The following is a 27,947-nucleotide window of genomic DNA, read 5'->3' as shown; positions in this document are numbered from 1 at the left end:
GTATTCATCCTTGTATATACAGAAAGAGAAAATTCATATATATATATCTATAAAAGAAAACAAAAATATTTCTGAACTATTTTATAAATAGCTAAATCCAAGAAGGCAAAAATCTGTACTTTCTTGAGTGCTATGCAACATATTCAGTTGCATATAAAAATGAGGAAAGAGAATTATGCCTCTGATTCTATTTTACATTTCCTAAGAAAAAGTAAACTCTTAACTCCTTACGGGTATGTCTGCATTCCAGATTCCTGAACTGAATTCCTGATCCGAAGAATTCAAGATGTAAATAAGTAGACACTTACAACAGTGAAAAGAATTATGTGAAGTAATTCAGGTCACTTGGAGTTTGTAGTTCAGGACTACCAGAAGGAAAAAACTGGCCCCTATTACCGCATAATCAAAAATCTTCCGAGCAGTGTCTTTATTCTACTGAATAAATACTATTATTAGTGCTTATAGAATCAAAATCAGATGGTAACATTTTCCCACACCAGATTTTCTTGTCCATCTCTTTGTCACTAGGATGTGAATGTTTGAACATTGCCATTGCTCTAGATACAACACTAAGCTTTTTTTCCAAAAATTTTCAATTTTCAAAATTTTTTGTATTTAAGGAAAGCCAAAAATAGTTAGCGTAAAACAATTATTTATCTCTTTGATGCTGTATAAGGTGTTTGGCCGTATTGTTGAAAATGAATCCCTTGAGATGCTGTAATCTTCATGACTTCTCCATTTAGAGTATCATCTTCAATTATTGTTATCAGTCCCTCAGCAATTATTGATGGGCTGAAAAAGAAAAAGTTGTTATTTCAGAATCATGGCGTTGTAGAACATGTGAAAAGGACAAGTAAAGAAACGCAGTGTAAATCTGTATCCCCTGAAAATCAAACAATCCGGTATTTGAACAAATTTATTTTCGAGAAAAGCAGAGGTTATCACCTCTGAGTGTTTCAGGAGAGAAATTCAGTCCCCCTCAATCAGGACATACAACGGAAAGGGGCAATTTTACAAATCATCGTTTGTTTGCTCTAGTCAGTGCTGAATCCCCGTGGATGTCCAGCTGCCGCTGGGCTTCCAGCAAAGCCCTCTCTGTCAGGGCAAAGGACGGAAGGGGGCCTTGCGCCGTCCTCTGCACCTCTTTGCTGGTGGCATCTCCTGTTCCCGTAGAAGGGCTGACACACGAATCAGCCTGAGGGGAATTTTGTCACCCGCGGTTGGCTGAGGTCAGCAGGTGCAGTATATTTTGCCTATGAACAATTATGGGTGAAACAACACAGTCAGACAATTTCCTTTCTGCGGCGGTATCTGAGCGCCTAATTGTTCGAGACCGAGAAAACGTTAAAAAAAAATATCACTTTACGCTTGTTTTGTTCTCAGGCTCTTTCCTCGCTGTCTGCTTTTGACCTTTGTCGGCGACACCGTAACGGGCGAGGGAACTCCTCGATCTGATCCCCCATCGGCGCTACTCTGGTCTTAGGAACTCAGTCTGGTTTTATCAGTCCTGGGTCTGATTTCTCTCTTGGTTCACTTGCAACTTTCGTGGAAATTCAGTACAAATGATATACCCCGTGTCTCACGAGTTTGATTAAACAAACTTGTGGAAGAACACCAAGGGCTATTGAAAAATAATACACCACCGTTACCTTGGGAACTTGACTTGCACTTTGCTGGGAAATGGGAGTGCATAAAGGGAAATATCACTGTGTGGGTGATGCTCTGAAAATCGCCTTAGGTGTCTGCCTTTTGTTTCTTGCATTTAAGATAACACATTTGATTGATAGACTTTTATCTGAGGCAGCGTTTCCCATTAATTTTAATCTTCCTGAGAGTGCTATTGTGTGCGCTTGTTCTTCATTAACAAAGGGCAAAAAAACCACCGTATCTGACTTACTCCATCACGCCATAGAACTGCATCATGTTTTTGATCTCATCCTTGTACGAATAATATTGTCCCATATTCTCTTCTTTATCTATTGACTGAAGAATTGGTGTGTTGACAAATCCTGGACAAATTGTGTTGAGTCTCACACCGTAGTTTTCCATATTAGCTGCTAACTAGAAAAGAGAAAAAAGTTAGGCATTTGTCATCAACGTTTTAAAATAGTACGGTGCAAGTAATTTTTCAAAGAATGAGATTTACCACTAAGTACTGCTCAGCCTTGCCTAGTAAGCAGCTTTTCTTACTACCGATTGCAACAACTAAGTTTGAGGCATGTTTTCTCTAGAAATCGTAGTAGATTACTAGAAAAAGCCCATCTGTGTTGCTGGGAGAACAATTCTACGAGTAATCAACACTCTTCTTTCCATGCAGCTGTTTGTTTTCTAATATTTTTGTTATTAGTGCTCTTGGCATGTCATTAACAGTATTCTAGGGGGATGAGATAACTCTCATAAGCAAAACCAAGTGAGAAATATCTCCCATATGCTTCCAATCTTGTAAGAACTTTCTTATTAAAAGAAAACTATCTGAAATCAAATCAAGATTTAATTCTGAGATTGTATTTACCTCCCTCACGTCAACAGAAATAGGATTTGGGCTCTACCCCTAGAACTGCAATGCTAAACCTTTCCAGCTGCTCTGTTGTCCCTGCCAAGGGATGAGTCTATCCCTGAGCATCTCCGCAGGAAAGGCCCTCTGAACTCCAGGGAAGAGGCAGGAGGTTTTTCAGGAAGCAGTTCAGGAACATGACGAAAGCAAGCAGCACAAACTGTTCTGGGAATGGTGGGACCCTTCATTTGAGGTGCTACCAAGGCGTGTGTGTAGCAGAGAAGTCTGATGAGCATCCAGGCGGACGTTGAGTGCTGGATGAACTTCCTTAGCCATGGCACAGAACTTATGAACCGTACACGATATGTCCAAGAACAACCATAATTTTTCAACACTGAGTTCTATTTATTTTAACACCTAATGGGAATCCTTTCTGGTTTTACGTACATCGCATCTCATTTGCATGCTATGGTAGCCCGCCCTTTCGGTCTGGAGAAGAAAAGAAACCGAAGTTCTAGATGTGTTGTACCATCCCTGCCCAACGTTTGGCTGTACTGCCTTTCCTGGAAAATACAGGCATTCGCTACGTTTAGTACTCTTTTTCTCCGTGGCATTCTCATGTTCCATAGAGACAGCATTTCCTCTAATTTTCTAGCAGACCCTTTATTTTTGAACGGAGATGATGATGTTTATATTATCATGAGAAAAGAAAAATGGAAAACCAGGTTTCGGGTTCATGCTGTGGATAATATATTACAGGCAACACTTACCCATACTGACCTGTCTGGGTCAGTCTAAAAATGAAGTTGTTTGGGCGGGGGCATAAAATAGGGATAAACTATCCAAATGATCATTTCAGGTACTTTGTTCTGGAAATTAGATTGGAAATCTTACATGAGTAGACTGTCTTTAAGCTTAGCCTATGAAAGTGTGATCATGTTTGCTCCCTCCAAGTTACTTTGTCTTACTGCTTGTTCAGTTTAATTAGAAAGTTCTGGAGTCAGAGGCTAAGACTTACTGTGTGGCCAGATAACATCTAACATGTCCCATCCTGAAAGTGTCATTTTGCATTTTCAGCGTATTGAGAGTTGCTAAGAGTAAATAATGGTAAACATTTCTGTGTTCAAGTCACGCTTTGTACATTTGATCATTAAAATGATCAATTGTGCTACTGATCATTAAAAAAAAGTCATCAACATGACTTACAAATAAGGAAATCAAAATGTTAGAAGACTGGGATGGAGTTATGAAAAATACTTTTAAAGCTTGGATAACAATTTGACTTTAGGGCTCCTCCCGCTGTCCTTTAATTACTTTGCAACATCTTTCTTCCATGCTCCCAAACCCTCAAATTGGCCATAAACACGCACATGCCTTACTTATTCCATCTCTGGATTCCCTTTGTGAAAGGAGGGAACCTCCGCTGCTTCAGACACTCCGATTTCCTTAAGAAAATTAGTTCCAGTTGTGTGACGATAAAGAGGGAACTTGAGAAACGGAGCATGTTCCCAAGGAGCTGCTGATACTGTTTTCAAAAACACATACTTACTGCTATTGACCGTGTGAATCCAATCACACCATGCTTTGTAGCACAGTACACAGGCTGGAATGCAGCAGGCATGAGTCCTTTAAAATAAAAAGGTAGCTGAATAAAGATGCTGGGTACTCCTATTGATGATTACCTCAAACACCCATATAGGTCTATAAGGTGAAAAATAAGTGATGGATTTATAGAGGTGCAACAAAACGCATTAGTAAAAATTTACAAATTTTATGTTGTAATCTGGGGTAGGCTGGGAAAAGATACGAGATTGATGAAAACATGAGGAGGCAAGAGAAGAGTAATAAAAAGTATAACTTTTAAGAGGAAAAGTCGTATCTATGAAGTATGACTTAAAGCGGAGGAAAGGATCTGCAAGAAAACGCTCAAGGATGAGATTTTTTTTTTTTGAGCCTTCTTCTATGAATCTGTAAAATATATAAAGTATGTAAAGTATTTTAGATAAACGTTGATTGCTGACACCCCAGCTGCTGATACGTAAACTCAACACCTGCAATTATTCACAGTGATTTCAGGGAAGAAATGTGTGAAAAGGTAAGGGAAAGAGCAAAATCCATTTTGAGTGCTGTAACTGCTTTAATATTATCTTTGTAATATATCAAAACATAAAGTCTGACTTAAATCCCTCGCTTATGTGGCTTCTGTGGAATAGTAACAATATATTTGATAGGCGGTAGGTTTTTTTTAAGAGCTTTGAATGGAGCGAGGGAACCATTTTGGAATAAGCGCACGGAAAAAGCAGTAAGAAGTGAACGCGGGAGCTCAGTGCAGAGAGAAGACAGAGATAAGTGAGTTAACACTGAACGGAACGATAAGTGGAAGACCTTAGATAGGGAACAGACAGAAAGGGAAGCAGAAGTGTGCACAGGAAAGACTTCTGAAGCCGTTTTTAGGTCGAATTAGGTTGGCTGAAAAGGCTTTCATGGCGTGGTGCCTCCTGGAGCGGGCCCGGCTTGGGAATGAAAAGCCAGGACGAAGGTTTTTAGAAGGGAACAGGAAAAAGGGGTAACGATCCCGGGTAATATCATTGCTCCCCTCGGTAAGGAAAAGGAGAAGCGAAATGAAAAAACGCCTGCTGACTTGGTGAACCTTTATGGTGGGAGTGGGAGAGCACAAAATCATTGTTTATAGTGGAGAAAGAAGAGAGAACAGAGGTTTTGGAGGAAAATTAAGAACTTAATTCTAGTGAGACTGAGTTTGATAGCAAAGAGCGGGCCAAGAAGAGATGACGGACCACGAGCGCATGTATGTTTCTGCCCGTTGTGCCAACAGTTTCCACTGTGCGCTGGCAGCTGAACTGGAGCCCGCGGGTGCTGCGGGTCCAGCTGGAAGCTCTGCTCTTGTGAGGAGCAAACCCCAGCCGGCTCTCACGCCAGGGGATAACATCTGTCTGCGCTCCTGCGCGTGGCATTGTGAAACTGGTTGGTGATTTTGGTGCGTTAATGTTTGATTCTAATGCAAGTCACCCCAATTAATAGCTCAGATATGTTTTTTTCATTCTTCATGTTTCATACCTTTAAGTGATGTTGTCGAGAAAGGGTGTGACTCGTCTCAGTGGAGATGAGGAATACACTACTCAGCTTTAAGGGTGGATTTGCGGGAAAGATTATTTATGCCCGAGACTGGCAAAGGCTCTTTCCTCTGGAATCCCCTTTGTCTGAAGGGAAAAACTTTCTAAGATGGCATAAAGCTCCACTTAGTACCCTGACAGCTTCAAGGCTTTATCTTGGCCTAAATGCTACACGGGTGATGCAGTGAAAGCAGCAGTTGTTACCACTGTTCAGCCATGGGAAATGAAGCGCTTAACCTCATGGCTGGTGGTTCCCTTAAACTTGTATTTACCTGCTCAGCTCGGACTGGGGTGTTGTGCTTCTCACTGAGAACGTACTTCATGAAAAAGGGGGGTTGTGTTGTCCCCTTTGGGTTGTGATCACAACACAGGCTTAATATTCCTCTCTTTGGTGACTTGATCATCATCACTGTTCCTTGAATAATTGGAAACATTGGAAACGCTAGAAATATTATGATACTATTTTTTTTTTTAAACTCCTGAGTAGTTTTACGTGTTTTAAAGAAAAAAAAACAGTCCCAATGAGGCTGCAGCTAATAGACAGACGAAAGACAAAATCTACTGGGAAACACAGGGGAGGAATTTTATTTCATTCTTTTTAAACATAGTAAGACAAATTAATCGTTACTTCAGAGGGAGGAGAAACAAAGTCAAGAAATAAACAAAGGAAGGGCAGAGCTCACAATAACGAAGTGGAATAAGGTTCAAAGACTTAAATGTCAAAAGACAGCAGGAATAACTAGGCAGGATGGGAGGAACAAATAACTCTTTTTTTGAACCAAAGCGTTAAAACTGGTTCATTTCTAAGTGAAATTATTATTTTTGCTCAAATGGAGAACCAAGAAGAAATCCATTGACTCACTTCCAGCCAAAGCAGGGGCAACGCAGACAAGTCCTAGCATCCCTCCCCCAACCCAAAACAACGAAAGTCCTGTCTCCCTTTTGTTCCTGAGCGTGGTACCCGGAGCCGCGGTGTGGGATTGGCAGCGCTGAGCCCCTGCCCTGCCCCGGGGGGTGCCGACCCTCTGTCTGTGAGCGGCGTGTCCTAGGGACTCTGCTAGCACGTGTTTTGGGGTCAGCCACCGTGTGACAGTGATCCTGCTCTGCCTGAGCATTTATTCGACCAGTGAGCCAAGGGGACTTCATAGCGTATTAGTTAAGGCATTCATTTGTTAGAAAATCTGGATTCTCTTTGCGGCTCCCATGGATATTTAATTATCTTAGGCAAAGTGGAACAGCAGTGAAACAGACTGGAGAACGTTATGCGCAAAAGACGGCGGGGAGGAAGGGGAGGGTGTTCAAATGGGTGATGAGGATGGGGCGGTGTACCCCTGGGCAGTGATACATGCGGGTTTCAACCTCTCTTAGCCAGGGGAGGCATCGCTGCCTGGATTTTCCTCTCTCTGGATGTTGCTGCATCACTGAGCTGTTATGCAAAAGGGGACAGAGAAAGTCTCCCCTCAGCCCTCTCTTCTCCAGGCTAAAGAGTCCCAGTGCTCTCAGCCTTTCCTCATAAGGTAGGTGCTCCAATCCCTTCATCCTCTTAGTTGCCCTTCGCTGGACTCGCTCCAGCACTTCCCTGTCCCTCTTGAACTGGAGAGCCCAGAGCTGGACACGGTATTCCAGTTGTGGCCTCACCAGTGCAGAGTAGAGGGGATTTAGAATAAGATTTATTAGCTTCTAGATGACCTTTCCGCCCCCTGTTTTCTCTGTGGGTGCACTCTTGGGCAGCTTAGGACAGATGTAATTTCTGTTTGACAGTATCGCTAAGTTTCTTTAGTTCCTGGAATAGTGTACTTCGTGTTTGGATGCGTGTGGCACAGCGAATGCAAGAACCAAGGTCTGCTTTCCCGTGTGGCTGTTGATCTCATGGAGGCTTTGGGCTCATCAGAACGTGGCGCTTCTACACTATGATTAAGAGGTGCTTAAACTCTATTCGCAGTTATACTTTAGACAAATATAATTTTGGAATCATTTTGGTTGGAAGAGACCTTTAAGATCATGGAGTCCAACTATTTAAATATTCCATTAAAATATTGAAAGTTTCTCTCACTTATGTGATTAATCACTCTATCTTGTGTCATCCTACAACTCTAAATTTTCATTGTTTATGAAAAAGGTATGTGAACGTGCTGAAAGGTGAGTGCTGGCAAACCAAGGAAACCTATTTAAGAGCAAACCAAAAGTGTGCTTCCCCATATGTTGGGAAATATTGCCAAAGTAATTTGTTTCCCTCTCTATATTAGGTTTGTTTTATAAAATGTAGTTATCAAAGCCCATTGCAACACAAAGAATACTCATAAATAAATAACATCGTAAGATTTAGCCATATTTATTTAAATTAAACATCTTTGCAAACCAAATTACAGAAATCTCCTGTGTCGCCCTTGGGCAAAAGTCTGGATAAACAGTATGGCGTGTGCTTACGATGTTCTTTGGAGGCCAAAGGCTCTTTTGAAGAAGCGGCTATGGAACTAGAGCAACCAGCTAGGGGCTCCAGGGACCTACCGGGGGATGAGAGGATGGATTCTCTCATTGTTAAGAATAGGGAGGGGGTACCAGATTGCATTCATTGTGTCAGTTATACCACTGTGATCTGTGCCAAAACAACGGAGATGCAGAAATCTCAGCAAAAATTCTGGGCTGTGGTATTTCTAGGAGATTTTTTAACAGTACACCGAAGTCTCAAGGGAATTGTTTCTAAATTTTCTAACCTTGTTCCTGTGGATTCTGCTCAGCATCCTTTTTTTTTTTAACCAAAGGGGAGGGAACAGAAGCTCTTGCATGATGCTGAACTGAACGTCCCAGTTGTGACACCGTCTGCGCCTTTGCTCCACTGTGATAAAGCCTCACCTTTACTCAATGGTGATAACCATATGCTTCGCTTTGTTCCGGCAATATATATAGGGGCAGGTCCTAAAGATGCCCGTTTGCCGTGAGGGCTACTTTAAGTACTTCTTCTGGATGAAACGTGCTGTAGGAGGAGGACAAACTGGCTGCTTGTGGTTGAAATTGGGTGTCATTGCACCACTGATATGTCTGTGCAATAGAGAGGTATCCAGAGATGCTATTACATGGGACAACCTCTCATAAAAAGCTAGCACGGGCTCATGCTAAATATTTTACTGGTTTTTAAGCCCTCTATGAATACTTTGGGTTTGTTGTTTTTTTTCTGGTTTTTGTTTGTTTGTTTGTTTTGTTTTGTTTTGTTTTGTTTTAAATCTACTAGAATCCAGACAGATAGAAATTCAGTTTTACAGAATACCTTCTTGTAAGTACAGAGGCTGTCAAAACAAAAGTGCGTGCACACGCATGAATTCCCTTTCCCCCTTTACTTAATAAAAGAGTATAGGTCCCAGCCGCCAAAGTGTAAGAGGCAATGCTAAATTTAATTATGTATATAATCTCAGGAGTTAAATTTAGCTTTGTATGCTTTTTCTGTTGCTTTCAACTATTCTGTTAAACAAAATTAAAATTCACGTGCGTAGCTTCCTACAGAAGAAATTTTAGGACATTTTGCTCTTTAAATTTGAAATTAAGTTAATTACACTGCAAAAACCTGCAGCCACGAGCCTTATCTTTTATGGGGGCAAGTTGGCAGTAAAACACGTTTCCCATCATCTCAGTTGTTTAGCGGCATTACTTCCTCTTGCTGTGAATGCCCAAATCCCATAAAATTAAGAAAGTTTTATAGCTCTGAGATGCAGCGGGTTAGGAGTTGGGTCCTTGCTGCGCGCCCTTCCACATCTCTGGCCCTTTCATATTTAGTCCCGTCTGGTGGAGACGCCAACGCGGGGAAGGTTGGATACTGGGAAGAAAGGGCGGCCGCGCTGGCTTCCCCCCAGCTGAACGAGGGCTTGAAGCATCCACTTCATAGGAAGTGTTTAAGCAGTTCCGTGGGTGCTTGGAAATGTAAACCAGTAAGGCTCGACTCTGTCCCTTGTGCAAGTCACTTGCAAAATTCCCGTGGTGAAGAACTGGGAGCTAATTAGCGGGTAAAGCAAATATTATCGGATGTTACGGAAGCACCAAATATAACTCTTCTTGCCGCTCAGCAAGTCACCAGAATATTTGCTGTCTGCAGAGCGTATCTGATAAAATCTTATAGAGAACTTGGACGGGGGAGGGGGGGGGGGAAGGGGGGGAGATAAAAACCACTCAAGAGCTTAATGATCAACAGAAGCTAGCTCTGAGAGAACACGAGAAGACAATGTTAAACAAGCCCACGGCAGTTTGCCTTTTATATCCGGAATAAACTGCAGGACTTAGACCTTCAGACTGGAAAGGAGAATGAGAGTCACAAAGCACAAACTGTTGTAAATAAATAAATGATAAAAATTAGGGTATGTCAGCTTTTCTAAAGTGTTTTTCTTAGGCCCTCGGAAACAATCGGTAAATAGAAGCTAGGTAAAAGCAAACAAAGCAAAACGCTTTGGTTTTGACAGGTTCCCACAACCGTTATAGCACAATGTCAATGTTAAAAAAGTAAGTAAATGATTGCAAGTGTTAATCAAATAATTAAAATGGCACTTACAAGCTTTTGCCAAACAGAGAAAAGCCAAGCTGTTAGGTCTTTAAATAATTTTGTGTTCGCTTGAGACTACTTAGAAACGGAACCAAACCACCCGCTACCTCTGCCCTTTCTGCAGCGCCGCGTGGGCATCGGCCCGTCTGCGGACGTGATTAATCTTTTACTGGTGGTGCAGAACCCTCGTCCTGCAAGAGCAGTTTCCTTCGGGTTAATTAGGTCCCAACGCAACGTCCAGTTGGTCCAGTGCGGATAGGCCGACTGGCAGCAGGAGGCAATGCGTTGGGCAGCGTTGCAAGTGCCGACTTAAAGGTACCCCGAGAGTTTTGCTAAAGGACCCCCCGGGTCCATTTGTCGACTCAGCTCCTCGGGGTCTTCAAACAAACCAGAGAGAACGTATTTCCCCCCCCCTCCCCCGTTTTTGGAGGGAGGGTGACATCATTCTCTATTTACCGTTTCCCCTTCAACTGTGCTTTTTTGCTACGAGCCCGGCCACCGCGAGACGCGTAGCTACGGGAAGGGAGAAGGATTCCACCTCACAACTGGGCAGCAGCAACCCCGACTCACTTAGAGGCCGTATCATTCTATTTTTATACCAATAAGTTGAAATACAGTTAAAGCACAGGCAAGTAGTGAGCAAAGAATGTGCTAGCTCACGCTCAGTGAAATATGGCTGTTCATTATATGGCTTCTCCAGCAGAGGTAGATCCCATCTGGGAGGGCTTGGAGCGTGGGCAGAGTTGGTGTGTGACAATCTTCCTTAATAAAGTAGGTACAGTCTCATCTTAGATATTCCCACGGCCGCGCTCCTACGGAGTTGAACGGAGGACCTGCTGCCGCCGCTTCCCTTGCCGTGAAACAATTGTCTGATTTTCCATACTTGATGCCCGATAAATGCTTTACAATGTAAAAAATAATGAGATTTAAAGTAACCCTGAATTCAAATTAGGTCCGTACGTTAGACTTTGTTTCTCACACACAGTGCGGTGTACGCAGTGTTTTAAGTCAGCAGTGCTACCGAACAGTGGTGAATAAATGTAATTAATTGAGTTTTGCTCAATGTATGGCAGTAGTGAAACCTGAAAAAAACCTATTTACGCCGTGCTCGAGATTATTAAATATGAGATTGAGAGGTTAGGAAAATTACCAAATTTTTCACTGAACTGCGTTTAAAAAGCAAATGAAAGTTGTGGTCCTTTGATATTAGTTTGGGTGCTACGATGAAAACCAGCTCAAAATGGGAATAAAGAGGGAAGAGACATAAGAAAGAAGGAGAAGTGTGACTGATCAGTACGATTCACTTATTTTAGAAAAAAAAAAACAGTGAGTACGTAGTGTTTGTACAGAAAATATTCTTACCTGCCAAAGATGAGATATTAATGATTACTCCTCCATCGCCTCCGTTTCCTTTTCTCATGTATTCTAGGCCGAGGTAGGTTCCTCTAATCACAGATGTCTGATACAGGGAGGAAAGGGATTATTACATTCAAAATGATTCTTTTCTGCTCCTAAAAACTGAAACTTGCTTTAAATGTGGTGCCTAGAACCTGTATTGCTTTACCAGTGACCTTATTTATACTTGAAAGGTTATAAACACAGGTGACATTCCACAGTGATGCAACTCAACAAGTTCAGAAGCGCAATTGCAATGCATGGAAATAATAGCAGCTTAATTATTTCTTCTTATTAAGATATCAGTAATCAAACTAAAAAGTTACAGCGTGAAACAAATGCTGTGAAGGAAATGAAACACAGGATATGGAAATAACTTATAGATGAAACACACAATTTGTCTGAGGTGTTGGTGGAGGACCTGATCCAATTCCCAGAATTTTTGTTGAGAAAAACTTCTCTACATTAAAAAAACTGTATAGACGGAATCTAAAGATAATGCTAACGCTTGTAACTCCATTTGGCTAAAGGCATGAGATCCCTTTCTAGGATGTTATCCATGGCCCAGCAATGTGCCCTTGTTGCCAAAAAGGCCAATGGCATCCTGGGCTGCATAGGGAAGAGTGTGGCCAGTAGGTTGAGGGAGGTCATTCTCCCTCTCTATTCTGCACTGGTGAGGCCACAACTGGAATACTGTTTCCAGTTCTGGGCTCCCCAGTTCAAGAGGGACAGGGAAGTGCTGGAGCGAGTCCAGCGAAGGGCAACTAAGATGATGAAGGGCTTGGAGCATCTCCCTTATGAGGAAAGGCTGAGAGCGCTGGGACTCTTTAGCCTGGAGAAGAGAGGGCTGAGGGGAGACCTTATTATGGCGTACAAGTATCTAAAGGGTGGGCTGAAGGAGGATGGAGCCAGGCTCTTTTCAGTGGTTCCCAGGGACAGGACGAGGGGCAATGGGCACAAGTTAGAACATAGGAAGTTCCGTTCAAATACACGGAAACACTTCTTTACGGTTCAGGTGACAGAGCACGGGCACAGGCTGCCCAGGGAGGGGGTGCAGTCCCCTTCTCTGGAGGTTTTCAAGACCCGCCTGGATGCAGTCCTGAGGGATGTGCTCTGGGCAATCCTGCTTTGGCAGCGGAGTGGGGCTGGATGGTCTCTAGAGGTCCCTTCCAACTCTGAAAATTCTCTGATTCCGTGATTAAGCTATATGTTATATTTCTGGTCCAGCACGTTAAAATTCTGTGTTCTTTTCTGTCTGAGGTTACTGGCCTTTTACCGTTCCACTCAAAAGAAGGTTAACCCAAACAGCCAACTGCAGATAAGGTAAAAAAGCATTTTAAGAGGTGTGAAAGGTGGGGTTGGCGTAGTATTGGCTGCAGCGTGTGATTTTAAAAATATTTTTTAAAACAAAGATCTTTAAGGAAGAACATTTCACTGCGACCTGTGTTATCTTGATTCCTTAAAACCTGGTTATGAGCCTTTCTGCAGTCAGAGCTTCTGCTGGGATTCGTCTCGCCAAACTTCAGACCTTTAAACTGAGACGCCTAAAGGCACACCAGGCCCGGGGTTATCAGCCTCCTGAAGGCATCCAGTGGTCGAGTCTTTCCCACAGAGTAAGTCACTTTACCAGAGAGTTGTTCAAGTGACGGCAGGAAGGCAGCGGGCAGTGCTGCTAGTGGAAGATGCTAACTTTAATAAAAAGTTGCAATATTACTGCATTAGTGATGAGTTTCATAGTTATCTACTGATTCTGTCAGATGTCTCCATAATCCGTTTGTATTGGGTTTACAATTTCCAGTTAAAATGAACAAATTTCTTGAGTTTTATTTTTCTGGAAATATTAGTTCATTTTTTAAGTGAGAACTCTGTTTATATTTTATTACTGTTTAGTGCTATTTATTTGACGCCAATTAAGATGTTCAAAAGATGAAGTGGCCCTACAAATATGTTCACATCTGCACACAATTATTTCACTGAGAGTTTTGACCAAGGAAGGTTTACAGAATTGTGAATCATGGAGAAGGAAATCTCCCCAAATAATAATAATAAAAAAAAAAACACACTAAAAAAAATATCTGTATATGACTAAACCCTAATGGGTAGTGGCTAGGTATACTGCAAAGAAAAAGGTTTTAAAATCAGAACATTGAGTATTTTTCATTCGTTATCTAAATTTCCAAACCAAAATCGGAATAATTCAAAGGCATGTATTACCTGTCATTTTTATTAGCTGATAGTTTTAGACATACGTGTTATAAAACATAAAGTAAAAGTCCTAAGTCAAGTTCTGGTGCCCTTTGCGCTTATTGGTTTTAACGGGAATCAGACCCGGAGGACTGCATGTCCTGCTTTATTCATATTGCTTGTTGGTTGCCCAAGTAACATGAAGTTAAGCTGCCCATTGACAGGGATAAAACCACTCAAGACCCCATTACCAAATTTCCTTTGGAATTTCGATAAAGAATCAGCTTTTTTCATTTTCTATAGTTTTGCGGCATTCTAGGTAATATTTTCAATACCAATATATTTTCAGTACACTGATTCCCTGGAATAATGTGAAAAAAAAGTAAATCACAAAATATGAATAGTTCAAACCTCTGAAATAACATTTTAAACTTCTCTTACCCAAAAAATTCCCATAAAAAAGCTTTTTTGTTTTTCTTCTGGAGAAAATGTTTTGATTAATATCAAAGGAATGTTATTGATTAAATGTTTTAACAGAAACTTTCCAAAGCACTGTCTTCGCTGGCTTGTGAAATACCAAACTAAATCTGATTTCTCTTGCATGTGCTGGAAAGTTTCAGAGCCGTTGTAAATGTAGTCAAGTGCTGTTTAATGCTGATTGTCACATATAAATTTTAAGGGTTTTATTGAAAAAGAAGATCGTTAGTGCCGGGTAGTGTTGCTGTAAGGTATCCGTATCCTGAACATAAACTCAACTGACCTGGACGTAAGGGCGGGTGGTGGTTTTTTTTTTTTAATATACACATGGGATAGGCTGGACACGGGACATTTTAGGAAGGAAGGGGTTAACGCTGCCTGGGAGAGCAGGTTCGGGTCCTGGCGTGCCCCGCAGCGGTGGCTCAGCCTGTTGGACAGAGAAACTCCGCTTAGGATGATTAGAGGAATTAAATCAGCTGGAGAAGGGAGTAGCTTGGGGCTCCTTGAGGATTTTTCTATTCCTCCAGATTTCTCATTCAAAGAGATAATCGAGCTAGATGAGGCTTTGGCCAAACCACACTTAGAAGACAAGGAAGAAATGGGTGGCTTGACTCGCCTGTCAGAATCACTGTACCTTTTCCTCTCCTTCCTTCTCCTGTACTTTTTCCTCTCCAGACTTACATTAGCATTTCGTCACCTTAGCAAGACTACCTTAGCATTTCGTCAAGCGGCCGGGGGAGCCTGCTCCTCTACGTGGGTACTGTGAGCGGTTGTCTTCAGAATTAATGCAGACTTTCACCTGCTGTTGTCCTTGCAAAAAGACTTCTCCTCGGGTGTGGGCGATCTCGGGTGACGTGGCTATTTCTGCTGTTTGGGCTGGTAACACAAAGAGTTATTCTGGAGGTAAACTCTGAACCAAAAATGCAGGGTGAGAGGAACCCAGCTGTCTGCAGATGGCACACAGGCGTTGTGTGATGGATCACCCATTCTCTTGCCAGAATTCCCCTCTCACCAGGAGAGAAAGTCTTCTCAGTAGTTCTCCAAGGAAGAACAGCAGCGGTTGAACTTTCCGTAGTGCGAAAGCCCCACAACATGTGCTCAGAAGCCTTAGTGCCACTTCCCAGTCCAGCTGGTCCACCCAGCTGGGTCGGCAGGGTGAAGCTGGCCATCCTAACTGGGTGCCAAACACTCAAATGGGAAAAAGGTTTTCCAAAGAAGAACGGTTTTCCAAAGAAGAATAGTGTACTGTTGTTTGGTTTTGTTACGAACTCCATCTTTGCAAGTGCATAAATTGCAGCCTCAGGCCTCCTCTCACGTGAAATGCAACTTTGGATTCCTATTTGTTGACATCAGAATACTTCATCCGAGTGCCAGAAGAAAGCTTGTCAGCTAGTGCTTCCCTGTACCATCAGATACCCAACAGAATGTAAACCAGGCAAAGGACGACGCGGTTTGTGCAGCCCAGGTTCCTCGCTTTGGGATATGATGAAAAATGTCTGCAATTTGCCTTTCAATAAACTGAAAGAATCTAAAGGTGTCTTCAGGTTGTGGAGTTCTCCATGTGTACTTCTAAGAATAAAAATTTAATGCCGTGCTCTTCACCAACAGTAATGCATAGTTTGTCTATGCAAATAGAAATTCTGGGAAAGTTACATTATAAATTAACAAGTTAACATTATAAATTACCTAATTAAAACAAGTCATATATATATATATTTTTTTTAAGATGAAAATATGCTGTGAGACTTAACTTTGTACAACAAATTGGCGTGCTGCATTTTGGAGTCGATTTTTTTACAATTCCTTTGTTTGTAACTGCATTTAGCTGTGTGGGTATTGTCCATGAACATGTCGAGAACCAAGAGTCAAAAAGTGGTCAAATTTGCAATTAAATACAGGTAAAGTGAAAATTGGGACAGCTCACTCTAACCTAGTGTTTGGTTTTTTTTTTCGCTCCTGGCCACTGAAAATTAGTGTAATTCAAAATCAAAAATAATCTAAATGCTTTTCCTCCTAGCTGTTGAAAAACCTGTGATGTTAGTGATGCTGCTGTTTGTTTTCTTACCAAAATAGAGTGTTTCACTGTAGCACATAATGAAGATGGACCGTCAAGGTGCTCTGCAGGCCTGAGTGTGCTCCCAAGAGAGGCAAATTTACCCACCTGCCAGTAGAAAATTTAGGATTCTTTCCAATGAAGTTATAATGTGGAGTGTGGGAATATCTCCTAGTATTAGCTTCCATAAGTCACAGATTTAAATTAGAGGCGATCAGACGTTCTGGAGCACCATCCAGTAACCAACCCAAAACTTAGTCTCTGACAGCATGGCAAATTTTGCAAAATAATTGTGCAAATACTCAAAACATTTGCAGTTGCTTTCGGAAGTATCATATCAGTAATCAGTAACGTACTCAAATCGTTAAATGGCAATTTAGGTATCAGCGTCAAAATCAGAAACAAAACTTACAAAATCTGTGATTCTCGACGTGTCTATGTATCCCACAGCTGTGTAGTTTTAAATGTATTGTTCTAAAAGAAATCATATCTTGAAACTCTGATTCTAGTAAGACTCCAAGTCTTCAACAGAGACCTAATTCATTTTTTTCTGGCGTTAGGAACCAGCGTCAGCCAGTGTTGTACAACGTTGTTGTATTCCAACGTCACACCCGTAAGCCAATTTTCATACTCTGTGTTTCATTTTAGCTTGATCTATTAAAAAAAAAACCAAACCAACAAAAAAGTGTTCTTCAGTGATGGTGCCAGAACATCATTAATCGTCATCCTTTGCAAGTGACAACTGCTTTGAAAGTAATTTAGTAGACGGTGTTTTCCCCAGCGTTTCAAGGCAGGTGTTCCAACTGACATAGTTTTTTATTCCTATTCAAAGGTTTCCCTTGCCACCTCTGGTCCGATACCTCTGCTGTCTCCTATGCATGCTAATATTCCGTGCTGAGAAACTATATCTGCACTCCTTTGGTGCTGAAGCCGACGAGTGTTATCAAGGTGACAAGGCAATGTGAATTCCTCTGAGAGAAGAAAATGGTAATCAGGAATCCGTCCTAACATCACAGGGAGGTTTCTGAGCTCATATCCAGTCCAGCGCTAGGGATACCAAACAAAAACAAACGGAAGAGCCATTGACTTGTGGTTTCAGAAAGCAGGTTAGCACAGCGCTGGAATTTGACCCAAGATCATTTGACTTTCGTACTGTGATGTTGTAAATTGATGGCTATCTATAAGGAAGCATTTCAAAGTACTTGACGAACTGCGTAGGGCGAACTTCAGAAGCCTGAAGCTAAGTGCTGCTAGTGATAGTCATGGAAACTTTTAGCATTTTGCTGTTGGACGGGGAGGTGGGACGGATTTTGCCTTTAATGTAGATTTTCTAGGAAGCGGACAGGTTCCAGCAAGCGTGCAAGTCCCCTGGCATTCCTATGTATGGGTTAGTTTCCTTGTTATATGAAATGAAATTGCAGGCACTGGAGTTCGAATTTCCAGCTCAAAGTGTGGAAAACAAGAAGCCCGGCGAGGGAGAGGCAGCCAGGAGAAAGGAAAGCGCAGTGGGATTTGCTCATTTGCTCGTTTGCTCATCAGTAGCTTTTGGACGATGTGGGAGTGAAATAACAATGTTTTAGTTTTTTACTGTGCTGTTTTCTTTACTTCCCCCCTCCCCTCCCCATTCCTGGAGGATATGGGAGTAGTATTGCATTTTGAGCAGCCGGGATTAAGTAGTTCTTGGTTCAAAGAAATTTGCTTTTTCTTGTACTTCAACATTGGCTACTGTAAACATACATGAAATCTGTAATCTAAGTTGACTTACTGTGCGGTTAAGGTAAGTCTGTGTCTTTCCTACTGCAATATGAACAACAAAAATAATTATACTTACAGGCTTCTTTATGCCCTGAAAGGATTGACCATTATGCCACTGATTTCAAGGTAGGTGCTACTTCTCACTTTTTGGTGGCCACATCCCTCCCAGGGCGCTTAGTCCCCTTTCTGACATCAAATTATGCTGAAGAATAAGCAGCTAAGCCATTGAACGACAGAGTTTGGGTATTTCTGGTTGTCTTAGAACACCAGCTTGATAAACTAGTTACCTATGCCATTTTGTCTTCTACAGATAGCACTGCGTGCTTTGGTTTGTGTCTATGTTGGTGGCATTAAGACACAGGGCTCGCCCCTGTCTGTACTGTGGGACCCGGCGGTAATTCCCACCCGCTGAGTCCAGCGGTGTGTCCTGCTCGCATTCTTTCGGGATGAAAGTTCAGTCCTTGTACACTGGGACAGGAGAGCGAGGTGTAAGGAGCAGAGGAAGGTTGCGGCGTACTGCCCAGGGGTCCCTCGTACGGCTTGCACAACGGACCAGCCTCGTCTTTATCCCCAAAATAAACAAAATTAATCACTTCTGAAGCGTGCCTAGTTACCCTTCCGGTTTCTGGTGAGACATTAATCGGCCTTTTGAGGACTAGTTCCTTACTGATGAGCAAATGAATTGGTTTTGCACGGGTTGCGAGTTGCTGGAATCTTTCTTTCACCATTGGCTATACTGAAGAGAGCCGCATACACACGGTGTTGCATTCTCTTCTCTGTAGTACCAGTCCAGCTATTTGGCAGCGACAAACCCTGAGTTAGGTAGACTTTGTTTTAGAAAAGGACTTCTCTAAATTCACAAAAACTTATTACCTTTGTCATTGACGGAACTAAATTATGCAAACCCATGAAAAATGCAAAAACTCGGAATCGTTGGGTACTGCCATATTTTGCCTAGTAATGAAGGATGAGGCTCTCCTACGCCTGGACAAATTTTACATGTATATTTGAATTCTACTTCTCTCTGGGCAACACTTAAATAATTGGATCCCACATGACTCGGGTTTTTTGGCATGCCCAAGTTACAGCCTGCAATTTAAAGTTTTGCCAGAATGATGTGTAAAGATGTCCAAAATCATCACATAAACAGGAGATAATTGTGATTTTGCTGTCAATTGTGATTTTGCTGTCAATCTCTTTCGTGAGTCTATTTCATTTCCTTTGGGGAATCAGTTTATATATACCAACAAAATAATTAATTTGTTGGCATAAGAAAACATTAAGATAGTAAAAATGTTATGTAAAGAGTAATTTTGATTCAGGTAATATTGAAAATGTAAGACTACGTGATGCCAACAATGCTACACTTAACTGTATACCTCAGCCTACATCAGTTTTCAGAAACAGTTTTCAGTTTTCATCAGTTTCCGATACGAGCATAAAAAAAGGAACCTCCACATAAATTTTGGGATTGTCTCGGTATAAAGTGTGCTAAGTGCACTTGTAAAGAGAAAAGATACTGTAATTAAGCAGTCACTATAATTACAGTGGTTCCAGAGAGCCTACGTCATCAACGCAAGATAAAATTAGGGAAGCTTCTTAGAACACCAAATTGTGTTTAACTAACAGGTACGTTCAAGGCTTACGAAGATGTGGGCGTTTTTCTTTCTTTAGGGACTTGAAGAGGACAAAGATGATAAAATTTCTGGACTGCCTGGGCATAAGTTCTTGTGAAGTTGAATGCAAGAAACACTGTTCTTGTCATGCTGGAGGACTGTAGGGAGGACTCCTGATAAGAACGTATGTGTCATATGTCCTTGTGCTCATTCTGTGCGTGGGGGTGTGTGTGTGTGTGCATCATGGGCTGTTGAAACTACATTGGCAATATCCATTTAAAATGGAATTCCTGTATGGTTGCCAAGGTTTTTTTTTTTTTTTTTTTATATAGCATAATAACAAGAGTGTAGAGTTGTATGGGAACGAGTAGTTGAAGGTGCCATTAATCAAGCTGATATGGAGCAAGTCAGGTCTATTGGCTTTGGAGTTTTGAGGTGGGGAATGGATGGCATTGCTGGAATGCTTAACTAAAAAAGGTAACAGGAATATTAGTAAAGTAACAAAAAGGTGGATGTTGCTTAGCAGAAAATATAGCAAAACAGTGGGAAGCACCACCACAGAAATCTCTGTTTAGGGGTTGATACTCTTCCCCCCCCCCATCTTTATCAAGCTGCCTTTTCTCGCTCTCAGGAAACTCTAACGGATGCAGGTAGGAACTGTGTTTTATTCCCTCTTTCTCCTTCTAAATTAAGTCCCCCTTTTTGAACCTGCATCTTTGTTTCTGTTCTTCGTGCTTTCTCAAGCAGTACTGTCAGGGAACTTCCTTGCACTCCTTCAAAAATGTTCCTGAAGACCAACCGGTTCTGTGAACTGTTTTAGCCATAAAGAACACACCCCGTGTGTGTTTGTTCTGATTTATCTTGCTCTCTACTGCTCCACTTCTGTACTTTGTACTTTATACTGGGGCAGGGAATATTTGTTGCATCAATATATAAATGATATCATTAAGATGAAGACTGACATGTAGAGGGGGTTTTTCCCCCTATTTTTTTAAAGTAGAAAATATGCGCATAATGTGTATCAAAATGTGAGTCCATAGAAGTTATTCCTGTTCGTAGGGATAATACAAAGGATGCTTAAAAACGTCTAATGTTGGGGAGACATTTTAAAATCATGTGTTTCATACATATTTTGCTCCTTTGTCTACAAGAAGCAAAAAATATTTCATGGAACATAACATATGAAATGCAGCAGCTGCTGTTCTACGGTTGTTAAAAAGCAAAAAATGCAAAACGTTATATCTTGGCTTATGGAAATGGCAGTAACTAGATAGAAATACCCTATGGAAATATGCTAGTTGGGTGACTCAAGGTTAGAGAGGGAAAGAAGATTCAAATCAAAAGATAAATGAGGGTATTTATTTTGATTTGATTCAAATCAGAAAATAAATGAGGGATCTTGGAGTGTCCTTGAGTTAACCCACATGGCTGTACCTCTACTCTGCATCATCATTTTAGGTGTTCTTATTCCGGTCACCACCATGCATCGATGGCATTTTTCAACCTTCAACAATTAATTAAGTCATTAGGACATTTATGGTGAACTTACCTATACAATAACGGATAAACTATATAATCTTCCTTTTTTTTTTTTTTTTAATTTTTAGGGGCAGTAGCTTGATAGTTAAACACATAGATTTGTAAGACTTGGATTCCAGTTTTTCTGCTGTTTGAGATGGTTCAAACCCACCTATGGACTGCTTCAGCCCAATCGCTGTCAATAAGAGAAAAAGAATAACAGGCGGAGGTTCTCGATGCCTTCTGTGTGAAGCTTTTGGCATTGAAAAATTGTTTGGACATCACTCTAAGTTAGGATATTTCCCAGACAGTAAACATCTTTAAAATTTGCTGATCAGAAATGCCTTCATTTTTTGAGCTAAATTTAAAGGTGAATCGCAGACAAATATGTTTCTCACATGGACTTTGATTTTCCTAGTGATGACTATCTGTGCTTGCAAATTTGACAGTTGGATGGCTGCCTACAGTGACTTATATCCTGTGTTAAACCAGACACAAAAATAAAGAGAAATAAGTCATCTAGAACACAGATAAAGTCTTCTTTCAAATTCCAGGGATCTGTACTAATAGATATCGGTGTTGCATAGCACTGAAGATGTCGCACTCCTGTTACTTCAGAATATGAAATTTCCTGCTGTGGATATTTCTCAGAATATTTTTGAAAGAGGGAGGAGGAAATATGTGTAGTTACATCTTAAAGAAAACATAAAGAAAAGGCAAAGGAACTTGAACAAATATATTTCTCTTAAAGTGGAAATTTTAATCCGTGGTTTCAGTTCAGTCCCTTCCAGAATAAGCAAATTTGAACTTGAATAGATATAAAAGATCAAGAAAAAGTATTAGTAAACCTAACTTTTTTTTTTCCAAATACATATTTTCCCATTAATTTTTCCGTAGCTTGTCTCATATGCAGCTTGTATTACTTGTCCTGGGGTCTTTTTTGTTGTTTCCATGGAGTCATTAGGATTCAAAGACTTGGGTACCTTTGTCCTTAAAACTTTTGACAAAACCAAACTTTCAATTTTCTTATCCTGAGCTTTCTTGTTGCCTTGACAAATTCCAAATGACCGATGAGAGAAAACTCCCCGTTGCGCTCTTCCAGCTTCCTTTTGCTACTTTCTTGGCAAATCTAGATTACAACGCTTTGTAAGTATGGTCGCAGGGGTGACTTGCTGACTCACCATCGAATTAGCACTTCACAGGTGGTGGAAGACAAGTTGGTCAGAATTTGATTAACCTAGAAAGTTGCTCTTTGCTTTGGAGCTTAGATCTCCTCGCAGGGTAGTCTAAATGAAAACGATTTTCAACGGAGAAACAGATCTGGTGGTCTCACCTGATGAGATGCCAGATAATATCAAAGGACCGGTAACAGCCTGTTTGAAAATGCATTTTACAGGCTCGTTGAATGTATTGGTTTTTAGCAAGTGAGCGCTCTGAAGTGCTGTGCTCCTGTCGGCGGCGATGGTGAAATGGCCTATGTGAAAACCTCGGGCTGCTTCACTGCTGCAGAGAAGGTGGAGCTCTTAGCTGAACGAGTTTTCTCGTAACACCAACAAATGGCAACTTAACTGCCTAATGCGGGCCGGCTGGGTCTCACAAGTAACGAAAATGTTCGACAGCATTGGTACAGACAGCCCGGCCCCCTGTAGATGCAGCTCTGCTGCTGTGGGCACCACATTGTTCCACCTACCCGGGGCTTCATCGGCTTTTACAGATTTTTTCTGTTTTACAGGTTTTGTCTGGCATTAGCCTGAGTACCTCTACACAGCACCGGACCTCTTGGACAGACAACCGACATGTGGGTGGCGGGTCCTTGACCGGTTAGTCCGTATGCGGGTACGGGGTTACTGATTCAATAGCCGTGCGTACACCCATGCGGGCGGTCCTGTTCCGTGGCGTGGCACAATCGGTACAAGCCAAGGGCTGTTACGCATATTCCAGCATTAAATAAAATAGCAACATGTGAAAGGAGAGAATTCTTACCAAGTTAATTTGTATAGTGCTTTCCCAGTCCTTCTCATTGTTGACTCCGGCGTTGTTAACCACAATGTCCAGCCTTCCAAAGTGTTCCATTACTTTTTTGAAAGCACCTATAGTGAGATCCAAGGGTGAAATTTCTCAGCGCTTGTGGAAAGTCCGATGGAAAAATGCGTTGCATGCATACAAATGAACGTTTTATTAGTCTATCAAAATGTCTTCGCCTTTTTCACAACCACTAATGAGCAACATGCAATTAAATGCTTTATCTAACCATTCACCAACAGTAAGCATATTCAGGAAAAATGAAAGGATTGAGATACCGTAGTCGCCTTTTCATTCAGTTTTATAATGCATAATGCCTGACAACGGGAGCTAATGAAAGCTCTTAGCACCCATGCAATTTTTATTAGATAGGATGTTTGGCCCCCTAATGATCTAAATTAAGCATTTATAGCTTGATTTCTAGCAGTTTGATATAGCTAGTGAATTCAAGATTTGGCACCATCTATTTTAAAGGAAAAATAAAAGCTTCACCTGTTTGGAACAATTTTCTTGGTCGAGTCTGAATTTAACCTAAGAACGCAATTCTTTTTTGGCAATATAACTAATATGAATCTTTCAACTGCAAGTAATTCATCATCGTTCCCGTTAAAATTTATCCATTTATGAATAAATCGTTATACATCCTACTTGTCAGGTAACTGTAATAGTGTGTTTCTCAAAGTCAAATCTTGTTCCTTCTGTTGATGAAAATAGCGACCTGTCTTCCAAAGAATTTCACAATAAAGCACTGGGAAACTTCCACGATGACATTGTGTTCTCCCAGGTGACCGTGTTTGAACTAAGATAAAAGATGCGTATGGAACAACACGATGATGTCATAGAGATGAGCACACTTATCTAGGCTGGCCGGCCTTTGGCAGGGCAGTTGGATGAGATGACCTCCAGATGTTCATTGCAGACGAAGGTTTCCCACGACTGCAGAGACTATCTGACACGTATGTATACAGCTTGTTTGGTTTTCCCTCCAAATATTGTTCCTCATCACTAAATATTTATTATTATGTAAACCAAGACACACACCCCCTCCCCCCCAATATTGTTTTAAAAAACATCCTTTGGTGACTGACTACAAATCCAGAGTATTTCAGAGTATTATGCCCATCAGGCCTTAATGGGACCCCGTCACTAAAAGGTGATCCCAGGACCATCCTAATTTTCTGATCTTGGCTACGAGCAGCAATCTGGACCACAGCAGGAGCTTTGAGACATCTCCCTTTTTTGCAGCAGTTGCAGGGGTTTCATAGAATCATAGAACCATAGAATGGTTTGGGTTGGAAAGGACCTTGAAGATCATCGAGTTCCAACCCCCCTGCCAAGGGCGGCTTACCAAGCTTTTTTCTCGCACCGGATGGTCGGGACTGTTACAGCCTTTTCTCTGCCTGAATGCTGCAGGTCCATCACGGTCATCATCTTGTCATCAGAACAAGAGCTGGGCAGCTGACGGGAAAGGTTTTACTTGTCCGACTGCCTTTATTGTACAGATTTTTCTAATAGTCTTATTCTGTACTAGAAAATTTCAATATTACTAAAGCCTCTATTTTTGGCCGGCTGCCTTTTTGGCTTTTGTTGTGTTTGTTGCTAATTCATTCTCCGGTTTCTCAGCTTAACTCTTCAGTCACTTCTCAGCTTTCCAATCCTGCATCAGCAAGGGCAAATTAAAACCTTTGGCTTTATTAAGAGCGGAACTGATTATTTCACCTGGATTCAATGAATAAAATAAATACAATCTGGGTCCTCAATCGGCTTCCAAATTTTGGAAACTGGCTCTCTGATTCCCTTTTAAATCTCCTCTAAAATAGCATCTTTCATCCACCTCATTCTTAATAGAATCTTTTGCCTTCAAAACCCACCATGCATAATAGTACTTTTGCCAATTGTTTGTTTATTAAATTCACATGGTCTTGGCTAATTGTAGTTTTCTAGTTTACACACTGGGAAAAGAGACAACTGCTTTTCAGCTCTTTGCGTGTCTCTTAAAATAAAGAATGCTAACAAAATTTGGAATATTTCTGGTAAAAGTTTACCTGCTTACACTAATGCCATCTATTACCTGTCCACAAAAAGGAGAATCTCATAATAAATGAAAGTTATCGCCCACACATCGGTGTAAACTGACTTGTTCTTCCCTTTTTGAATGTAGAATAATTCTGTGTTTACATTGCACGCTAGTTAGTTATTATAGTATCATAAAAATTAAAAGCAGATGATCATATGCGATGTTGCATGAAGAAAAATGAAGAGGAGGATCCATTTTAAAGGAGAGGTGAGAAAAACAATGGAAAGTAAGTGCAAACGCCAGTTAAACGTGAGCTTCCTAAACATTCATGGAAAGCAAAAGTAAACGTAGGAGGATTTTTCAGAAGTAGGAGAAGATAGAAGATTTTTGTGGGGGACTATGTGAAAGAGGCAGCGGAGAAAAGAGCACAGGCAAGCCTTCAATGTGGGTGAAGCAGCTGATTTCCTGCCCGTGAGCCTTACGTTCCTGCAGGTCCTGGTTCTAGTACTGTGGCTTGTTTCATACCGAAAGGGCTACAGTTAAAATAAGAGGAACTTCATTCGTGCACATGACCTTTAACATAAAAAGCAAGTACGGGACTTGACGCATCCACTGAGAACTTTAAACACCAGGAGTGAAATTAATCTACATTTATTAGGTAGTGGGCTTGCAATTACAAGTGAAAAAATCGGAAAATAAGGCAAGAAAAAAAAACAAACCTCAACCGACAAAACCGCTAAACAACACCCCAGAAACCTTAAAGGACTGTAAGACACGTTTGCAAATTCACGCTAAGAAACCCGCGGTGGGAATAACGCAGTATCAGAGCAGCATAGAGCAGCAGCTGCCCCTTCTGGCTTTCGCCCGTTCTGATCCTACTCTGATCACTCTTCTCCTACTGACTCGGTCCCCAAACCTCCCTCGCTGGCCCATCCTGCTCACTCCAGTTCCCAGTGCCCACCTCTCGGTCCCGCACGGGCCTGGCACCAGAGAGAGGAGGAATTTGGGAGCGAACGTGCAGCGGGGTAACACCCATGCCGCGGCACATGCCATTCCTACCCCTAGGATGCTTTTTCTTGCTCCTGGCTTACTCCTCCCCCTCGAAGAAAAAGTCAATCATCAACCCAGCTGATAAAACCTTGGTTTGCTGATTAAAGCAGATCTCAAATTTAAAGTCCAGCATCTCTCTTTCAGACCGACAATGTAAAGCTCTGGAATTAGGCATAACCCTGCTGGTGAGCAGCATTGCTGAATTCTGGGCTAGCCGCACTCTTGTGGGAAAGAGGAATGGATACGCTCAATCACTGCTGCGGAGAGAGCGGCCGGTGAAGCGTAGGGAATATAAGCAGAACTGAAAATGCTCACATCTAGCCTGACACGGAGGAATCTGGGGAAAGGGCACTGGCAAAATTGATGTCAAAATCAGAATCTGAGTCACTACCTACGAATGTATCTCTCTAATAATGCAACTTTGATGAAGCGGTGTGCCTGCTAGGAAATACTGTGAAGGGTACATCAACATTATATGCTGCTCTAAGAACTCAAGTAGGGAACATGATTTATTCACTCAGCAAAGACATAAAGGCAAAAAAACCCTACGTGAGGGAAGCTCCCTGCCATTCCCCGCATCTGCAAAACGTGGGCGAACTGTTATCAAGCGGCGTTTGACCCTGCGGTAAAGCAGTGTGCCCTTTTTTGCCAGTCCTGTTCCTGGCTGCAGCCGCAGGCGTGGGGAGCGATGGTGCTGTACGGAAAGGGCACCACAACCCCCGGCCGAATTTATTACCCCGGTGACGAGAGAATGCAGCTTGGAGTCTGTACTGAAGCCTCATAAAAAGCAAGTCCGTGCTTTAAAGTTTATATATCTATATTACTCATAAAATAACAATTAGCATCTGCAGAGGCTTTCACGCAAAAAAATATCACAGGCAGCGCTCACCGGCCCTGATTTCTTGGGCTTTTCTTCACGATGCGCTGAGTGTCAGGGTGAGAGGTGGGAACGCCGGGGGTGGCGTGTCGCAGGTTGGGGAGCAGCCCCCTTCCCCGACTGCTGCCGGCAGCGACGGGGACCAGACCGTGCCCCGGGGACCAGACTGCACCCTGGGGACCAGACTGCACCCCGGGGACCAGGCTGTGCCCCGGGGACCAGACCGTGCCCCGGGGACCAGACTGCACCCTGGGGACCAGACCGTGCCCCGGGGACCAGGCTGTGCCCCGGGGACCAGACTGCACCCTGGGGACCAGGCTGTGCCCCGGGGACCAGACTGCACCCTGGGGACCAGGCTGCGCCCCGGGGACCAGACTGCACCCTGGGGACCCCCGCGCCCTCCCCGCCGTGCAGCCTCTGCCCTTCCCCCCCCCCCCCCCCCCCCAAATTCCGCCCCCCTCCCGCCTCTTACCTTTCAGCTGCTCCGGCTCCGTCACATCGCAGGGGATGAACACGGTCCTCTGCGCCTCGAACTGCTCGTCCAGCGCCGCTTTGCTCTCCTGCCCGGCCTCGGCGTTGCGGTCCAGCAGGGCTACCTGGGCGGGGGGGGAGGGGGGAGAGGCTGAGCCCACGGACGGACGGAGGGACGGAGGGATCCCCCGCCGAGCCCGGTCCCGGCCCCGGTGTAGGGGGGGGGGGGGGGGGCGGGCGGCGGGGAGCGGGCCCTTCCCGGGGCTCACCTTGGCTCCCTTGCCCAGCAGCGCCTGGGCGAACGCCCGTCCGATGCCCTGAGCCCCGCCGGTCACCAGGGCCACCTTCCCATTGACGTGCAT

General features: G+C 42.6%; 1 protein-coding gene across 2 annotated transcripts; it reads right to left on the bottom strand.

Annotated features, from left to right (window-relative positions):
- Nucleotides 1-27,947, bottom strand: HPGD (15-hydroxyprostaglandin dehydrogenase; the record flags this gene model as incomplete). 2 transcript variants are annotated; one of them, XM_082482049.1, is made up of 7 exons in its annotated part: nt 1-792; nt 1,898-2,061; nt 4,044-4,120; nt 11,513-11,609; nt 23,132-23,238; nt 27,587-27,710; nt 27,855-27,947. In XM_082482049.1, the coding sequence occupies 7 exons, from the start codon at nt 27,945-27,947 to the stop codon at nt 654-656; spliced, it is 801 nt and encodes a 266-aa protein (XP_082338175.1). In that variant the 3' UTR covers nt 1-653. The 2 variants fall into 2 exon arrangements, with proteins under 2 accessions (XP_082338175.1, XP_082338174.1); XM_082482048.1 differs by having other exon boundaries at nt 27,587-27,947.

The sequence above is a fragment of the Vanellus vanellus genome (assembly GCF_965231255.1).
Source record: "Vanellus vanellus genome assembly, chromosome: 4".
Lineage (NCBI taxonomy): Eukaryota > Metazoa > Chordata > Aves > Charadriiformes > Charadriidae > Vanellus > Vanellus vanellus.
This window is presented reverse-complemented; position numbering and strand designations above follow the sequence as displayed.